This window comes from Lissotriton helveticus, chromosome 7 (genome assembly GCF_964261635.1).
Source record: "Lissotriton helveticus chromosome 7, aLisHel1.1, whole genome shotgun sequence".
In the NCBI taxonomy this organism is placed as follows: domain Eukaryota; kingdom Metazoa; phylum Chordata; class Amphibia; order Caudata; family Salamandridae; genus Lissotriton; species Lissotriton helveticus.
In genome coordinates this window covers 1,203,035,351-1,203,043,347 of record NC_136068.1, presented here as the reverse complement: position 1 = coordinate 1,203,043,347, position 7,997 = coordinate 1,203,035,351, and the positions used below count along the sequence as shown (strand labels likewise).

At 48.1% G+C, this 7,997-nt stretch overlaps 1 protein-coding gene across 3 annotated transcripts in view; it reads right to left on the bottom strand.

Moving 5' to 3' along the window:
* Positions 1–3,376: 3,376 nt before the first annotated feature.
* COPRS (coordinator of PRMT5 and differentiation stimulator) overlaps positions 3,377–7,997 on the bottom strand; it is a 302,791-nt gene continuing 298,170 nt past the window's right edge. For 2 of the 3 annotated variants that reach the window (XM_078654393.1, XM_078654395.1), the window contains exon 4: positions 3,377–4,440. In XM_078654393.1, coding sequence (XP_078510519.1) covers positions 4,274–4,440 — 167 coding nt within the window. In that variant the 3' untranslated portion in view covers positions 3,377–4,273. The remainder of the gene's footprint in view (positions 4,441–7,997) is intronic. The other variant, XM_078654394.1, reaches the window with a different exon arrangement.

Below are 7,997 nucleotides of genomic sequence, written 5' to 3'. Positions count from 1 at the left end.
ACTATTGCTGACTAAATATTCAATGTGCAAATTATGTTTTGCAAACTGGTTGGAGAGATACTGTAAGAAACGTGCTATAATGTAAATGAAAACAATAACAATGGCTTTAAAAAATCTTTAGTGCAATGCAGTTTTCTCAACAGCTCCATAGGTTAGCTGCAACATTATTAGAATGTATACTTTGACCGCTCAGCCCTCCACAGGGCTTGGTCGCCCCACTCACTGCTGCCGCTCCTGCCTGCGCCGCCTCCTGCCTGCAGATTCCTTCGCTCGCTGCCCGCTGCTCCTGGGAATTTCCCGCTGCTCCTGGGAATTTCCCGCTGCTTCTTGGAATTTCCCGCCACTGCCTCCCTGCGGGCCCGCCCCCCTGTGATTCCATTCGCCGCCCGCTCCCGCCACCCAGCTGCTCCTCCCTCCCGGCTCCTTACTTATGACGCCCCCAGAGCGACCGCGCAGCGGGAGTGCCGATTGAGCGCCGAAGGTGCGCCAAAGGTAAGCCCGTCTGTTGCCCGTCCGCGCCTGGCCCACGCCCAGCGCCAGGACCCCTGGTCCTCCCCGCCGAGGCAAGACCTGCCCCGCACCCGCCAAGACAAACACCCGCAGCAACCACCTCAAGTGCATCCTGATCAACACCCGCTCCGTCCACAGACACGCCGTGGAACTCTGGAACCTCCTCGACGCTACATCACCGGATGTCGCCTTCCTCACGGAAACCTGGATGAACGCCTCCTCTGCACGCGACATCGCCATCGCCATCCCGGACGGGTACAAGATTATCAGGAGGGACCGCATCAACCAGACCCGAGGTGGCATCGCCATCGTCCACAGGAACACCATCCGCATCACGACCGACGCCAACGACTCCTTCGCCGCAGCCGAACATCTCCACTTCCAGATTCACACCGACCCTAAGACGACCCTCAGAGGCACCCTCGTCTACAGACCCCCGGGACCACGCACACAATTCAGCGAAGACATCACAGACTTCATCAGCCCGCACGCCCTCCCCTCCACCGACTACATCCTCCTCGGGGACCTCAACTTCCACCTGGAGAACAAGGACCGCAACACCACCGCCCTGCTGGAAATCCTCGCCAACCTCTGACTCAAGCAACTGGTCAACACCCCCACCCACTACGCCGGCCACACGCTTGATCCCGTCTTCTCTTCCAGCAAGTACATCACCTTCAGCCACACCACCGGACTCCACTGGACCGACCACAGCTGCGTCCACTTCAGCTTCAAAAGATCCACGACCCACCACCACCCGCAACAGGTACCACACAGGAATTGGAGCAAAATCACCGCAGACCAGCTCACCACCTCCCTCACCCAGAGCCCACCCGCCAACACACCGGACCCCAACGAAGCAGCTTGCAACTTCACACAGTGGCTGACCGCCTGCGCCGACGACCTCGCGCCACTAAAGAACCCTTCCAGCAGACCCAGAAGCAAGAAGGCATCCTGGTTCACCGACAACCTCAAGGACTCCAAGAAGACCTGCCGCACCCTCGAGACCGCCCTCATCGCAGCCACCGACGACATCCGGACCCTGCTCGACAAGGGGGAAACAGTGGCCCTCATCCTCCTGGACCTCTCCGCTGCGTTCGACACTGTCTGCCACCGCACCCTAGTCCAGCGCCTCAGCAACATCGGTATCCAAGAGAAGGCACTGGATTGGATCATCTCGTTCCTCGACGGAAGAACACAAAGCGTCCGCCTCCCCAGTTTCGCTCCGAGGCCACCGAAGTCATCTGCGGCGTCCCGCAAGGATCTTCACTCAGCCCCACCCTCTTCAACATCTACATGAAACTTCTCGCAGCCATCGCACGCCAGCACAACCTCAACATCATCTCTTACGCCGACGACACCCAGCTGATCCTCTCCCTCACCAGAGACCCAGACACCGCCAGAACCTGCCTACACGAAGGGATGAAAGACGTCGCCGAGTGGATGAAGGACAGCCGCCTGAAACTGAACTCGGACAAGACGGAAGTCCTCATCCTGGGATCTTCGCCCTCCGCCTGGGACGACTCCTGGTGGCCCCCAGCCCTGGGCACCGCACCCAAGCCAACCGACCACGCACGTAACCTGGGCTTCATCCTGGACCCCTCCCTCTCGATGACCAGACAAGTCAACACCGTCTCCTCATCGTGCTTCAACACCCTGCGTTTTCCTTGCAAGATCTTCCGCTGGATCCCGACCGAGACCAGGAAGACTGTCACCCAGGCCCTCGTCACCAGCCGACTGGACTACGGAAACGCCCTCTACGCCGGAACCACAGCCAAGCTACAGAAAAGACTCCAGCGCATCCAGAACGCCTCCGCCCGACTCATCCTGGATGTCCCCCGACGCAGCCACATCTCCAGCCACCTGAGGAACCTGCACTGGCTCCCCGTCGACAAGAGGATCACGTTCCGGCTCCTCACCCACGCACACAAGTCTCTCCACGACCTGGGCCCCAAGTACCTCAACGACCGCCTGACCTTCTAAACGCCCACCCACCAGCTACGGTCCACCAGCCTCACCCTTGCAGCCGTACCACGCATCCGAAGAGCCACCGCCGGAGGAAGATCCTTCTCTTACCTGGCTGCCAAGACTTGGAACTCCCTCCCCATCCACCTTCGGCTGACCCAGGACCATCTCGCCTTCAGGAAACAACTCAAGACCTGGCTGTTCGAGCAGTAGCATACCCCTCCCCCCAAGCGCCTTGAGACCCTCCCGGGTGAGTAGTGCGCTATACAAATGGCATGATTGATTGATTGATTACTTTGCCATTTTCCTTTACAAAACAATATTTACAAGTTCTGGCATTGTGCATCACTATAATTTCTTCCAGCACAGAGGACAATGAAGTAAAGGCAGGGAGACCAAAGCGAAAAGTGAAAACCTAGCAACCCAGAAAAATATGAAGTGCGAGCATTACTCCTTTGACTGCACGAAAAGAACACCTGGGCAGTTGCAACAAACGGCCTGCATCTGCTCGTTTAGATGATCACAAGTGGCCAGCCATCAATTTGAAGATGGCACAGTAGTGGTACTAAAAAATGCACAGAATGACTCATATTGGGGTTATACCAAACTGATTGAAATGGCTGTGTGGCCAGATGTAAAGAAGATATCTGTAAGACAGAGGGCCTTTCTCGGATGCGGATGATCATCTCCGAAAATCAGCAAAAAACCTTAGGCGCAAATATGTGTAGCGCAGCATTCATTTATTCTGCGTATCCATTTGAGTAAGAGGAAGTATCAATAGGTTTCACTGAAATGTAAAGCTTGTGTTTTCATTTCGGCTAATTTCATGTGTATTGAACAGCACAATTTAATTGCTTGATGAAGATCAGAAAAGGCACGGTGAAAAATAAACTACTATGACTGCATTTGAAAGAATGTTTTATAAAAAAACACAATACATGTAAAACACGACCAAAACATGTTAAAGATGCTTATTATTCGTGACCATCTGCAGTTAAATCTTGGTTGCACAACAAAATTTCCTCCTTCAATCAATCGAAATACGCTATTCAGTTGGTTGCACTGTTTTACAAAAATATTAAATTAAAACAAACATGCATTATTTTTCCCTCCGACAATGTCAATATAAATATTTCGGCCAAGTAAATGTTACAACATACATTTTCCCCTTTATGGCCAACATACTATTACTGAATTGAATATTTTATAAAGGATTTAGTCAGTTGAACTCTTAGAAAGTGATTTTAGAAAACTAGAAACTTTGTCTAACATAAGAAATTGGAACTAGTTGTATTATACTAAAAACATTCATGCAAATACAACACTTTACTCAACACGAAGTTTTTGTTCGCTAACCTTTTATCATATAAAAAACACCTCTCCACTTAAACGGGATGAGTGGGAACAATAAACTTAATAAATATGTTTTGATCTGTAAGATGTAGAATCGTTGCCTGCCTACATCCAAGGACGAGAGCATAATGTTGTGAAAAAACAACTTGCTCTTCGGTCATAAAGCAAAGTGCTAAACACAGCTGTATCTCCCATTAGTAATCAGTAAAATAAAAATGTTTGATATTCTTCCATGAATGGAAAAAAATGTAGGATTCACACTGTACAGGATTTAACATTTGACAAAGATAAACAAACCGGGAAATGCACATAGACTCAGCTTTATCAGGTCAAGGTATTCCAAGTGCTTCAAATGACTGGAAAATAAATATATGCGGCAGGGCATCAGAATTAACACAAAGTACCCAACATTAGAGGTTAACAAATTCTTTCTCATTATTAGGTTTCAATCATCAGCGTCATCAAACTGTCCCAACACAGGACACCTTGCAGGTACAATTGCAGTCACCGGCTCAGCATGATGACAACTAGGATCATATGATTTGCTCTCTTCACAGCAATAGGTCTTCAGGTCATTTTGATGACTTTCAATTTCCAATACATCTTCACTATCTAGAAGGAGTGGAGAAAAAAAAGGTTAATGGGGCTGTTCAATCCTAAGCATCCTGCCACAACCTAATTCCGGAATTTTGCAGAGGATGTGAAGATAGCTAATAGTTTTACAAAGTGTAAGGAATTGATGGACATACACCTATACTTTAGTGCATGCATACATGGCAATGAACTAATTATAAACAGTCAGAGCTCACAAGCTACTGTTGGAGAGAGGGCCAACAATGAGGTGTTAAACATAGGCTATCGATCTAAATATTTTTATGTCATCACTCCTAGAAACAAAAAGATTAGTGCGAAAACACACAAACAACTATGAGAGACTGTAATTCAAGCCCAGCGTTTGACAGGACAGGTAATAAATAAATTCAAAGATTCATTGATTTGGAGGTTGTGACTAGGAGGAAAGGTTTGTGATTGTAGCATGGAAATACAGACCGTAACTTCAGGGTAAGTGAACATTTTCTAGTGCAGGAGGCCACCAAAAATTCTGATAAACGGCATCAGTTCAATAATGGTACTTCCTGTCACATTCATATAATCTATTATTTAAAAAGAATCCCTTTTCAGAAAAATGTAACTGTAGTCACGGATTCTAGCTGCCCGCGAAGCAACACAAAATATGACATCATACTGATTCTCTGTAGAGATATGATGGATACAAGCATGCAGTTAATAAACACAAAAACTGTGCATTCCCATTAGTTTAGTGCACAGTCCAATAGTAGACATTGCTCCCTTCTTATTTCCGAATGTTGGATGCCTCACTCAACTGCAGTAAGGCAAGAAAGCAGAGATAATCCACAAGTTAATCACCTACAGTAGCATTCTTTTTGGTGGATACTCTAACTGTAGACTCCCCTCTGTGTGAATTTTCCCACGTGTCTGAAAGAATTCGGAAACTTTAGAGCAGTACTCCTACAGGCCGGTAGGTGGAGTAGTGAGACGTCATTCCAAGAATGTTCTACTTCAGAAGTGACAAGTAGAACTGCATATAAGTACCACCTTTGTGCGTGGACATCAGTTGCTCTCTAAGGCTTGTCTGTGCCCTAAGACGCAGACACCCATCGGCAAACTGGCATGACCGGTGTGCAGATCTCTAGAGTGGGACCTTTTTAAATGGAAAAGAGTCCAGTTAAAAAATTGGCCAGGTGGGAGGGTCGGTGAGGAATCTGCAGCTAGATGAAGTGTCTACCAGAAAGAGCATTATCGAAGGTAAATAACTTGCTCTTCTGATGAACACGTCTAACCCTAGATACCTCACAATGTGAATAGATACCATAACTGCACCTTCCTAGAAGGTGGGCCTGTGAACTAGCTCATACCAAAATGTCCTGCAGGACCAAGCAGACAAAATGCCCCTTTCGACAGACCTCATTGTCAAGGCAGTAGTGCTTTATGAACATGTGTATTGACACCAACAAAGACGCTCAACTAATATCCAAGACAGACACTCAGAGTCCTAACGCACTGGTAGCAGCTTTGGCTCTGGAGTAATGAGCCTTTCGGCCTTCAGGAGACTGCTTCTTGGGCAATGTGTAGCAGATCTTAAAGCAGAGCACAATCCATTGGGAGATATTCCTCTTCTGCACCCGCTTGCCCTTTTTTTGCCCCAACAAAACCCACAAAGAGCTGATCGTCCTTGGTGAGATCAATGTAAAAACAGCTCTCTTGAGTTTCAAAGGATGGAGTCTCTTCATCTTTTGAGCGATGAGGTGGAGCAAAGAATGTCAGAAGTGTAACAAACTGTCCCCCACGCAACAGTGTTACCTCTTTTGGCAGAATAGAATCTCAGCTCCTCATTATGATCTATTCTGGGAAGAAGATGGTATAGAGTGGTTTGACAGAAAAAGACCAAACCATACCCACATACCAGCTGATAATATGGCAATCAGGAAGAATGTTTTGAGGGTCAGGAGCCATAATGGACAGCTGTGCATTGGTTTAAATGGAGTACACATTAAAAAATAACTAAATTTAAATCCCACTGTAGTATCACAAAAGGCTTTGTGGAAACAAATGTTGCAAATCTTTTAGAAATCATATCCCAACGGGTGATTTAAACAACAAAGGATGATCTAGGCACCTCATAAAAGCTGGGAGGGTGGACAAATAGCCTTTAACAGAGCCCAAAGCAAGTCTTTGCTTGGCCAGGGACAAAACAAACAACAAGATTTCAGACAACTTGGCCTGCAGAGGGTCAATTTGATGGGCCTGCACCAAACCACAAATGTTCCCAACGAGTGGCATACACAGATTTTGTAGAGGGATGTCTTTAATGCCAAGATGACATGAAAGGCCTCAGGGGGAATGTCAAATGAGGTCAACTGCTGTTGCTCAATCTCCATTCAAAGAGATGCAGATTGCCCAGTTCTGAATGCAGGGCCCTGTGACGCTGCTGTAACCGAAGATCCATGGAAGAGCAGACCGATCAGAAGACAGATGCTCAAGTTCAGGAATTCTAAGCACCACTCTCTCCTGGCCCAAAGCTGGGCCACTCGGATGACTTGGGCCTGGTCGTTCCTGGTCTTCTTCAGAACTCAGGGCAGGAGAGGCGCACAGGAGTTCTGAGCTGCATTGTAGGCAGAATACATCTGAGATAGCCCCTCCTTTGGAACATGAACTCGCAAGAGTGCTGCTAGTGCACAATATCAGTTGTGGCTGAAAGACAGACTGGGTTCTCCCCAATAATGGAAGACAACCTGCGCCAGCTCCAGTTGTAACTGCCATTTGTGATTCAGTAAGAGTCAGCAGCTGAGTTTGTCCACCCTGGCGTTTAGAGATCCCGTCAGGTGATTCACCACCAGAGAAATGTCCTGACACTCCACCCACTTCCTGAGGCACAGGAGCTAAGCGTTCACCCTGCCTGGTTTGTTACAGTACCACATAGCTGTGGTGTTGTACATGAGCACCTGCACTAGCCTTCCTCCGATGGTGGCAGGAAAGCCTTCAAGATCAAGTGAATCCCCCTTAACTCTATGAATTGGTGTGGAGCCGAGCTTCTGTTGAAGACCAGAGGCATCTGATCTCCACCTCTCCCAGATGAGATGCAACCACACCATTGTCAAATCCATCTGTGGTAGGAGAAGATGGGTCTGCTACAGACCTAATTGTGGTCCAGTAGCCACCAATGCTTGTCTTTTGTAGTCTCCTTCAAAATCTAGATACAATCTGACAGACACCCCCCTGGACCATCTGCAAAGACGTCAGGTGTTACTTTGACACGTTGACAGTGAACCACAACCTTAGGAGGTTCACCAAAGTTTGGAGGTGGTTGACGACTGTCTGAGGCAAGCCCCCCCCATTCAACAGTCAAATCCGTCAGGTAGGAAAACATTGGTACATCGACCTCTGAGGGTGTGTTGCAACCATCGCCATCCCTTTTGCAATCATAAGACCAAAAGGTAGCACTTGTGCCCACTGTAACCACAGGTAGTGCCCGTGGGCCTGCAGGACAGGGGTATGGAAATAGGTGTCATGCAGGTCTGATTCTACCATCCAGTCTCTGGATCTAGGATAGACAAGACCTGGGTTAGCTGAGGATCTTGAATTTGTCC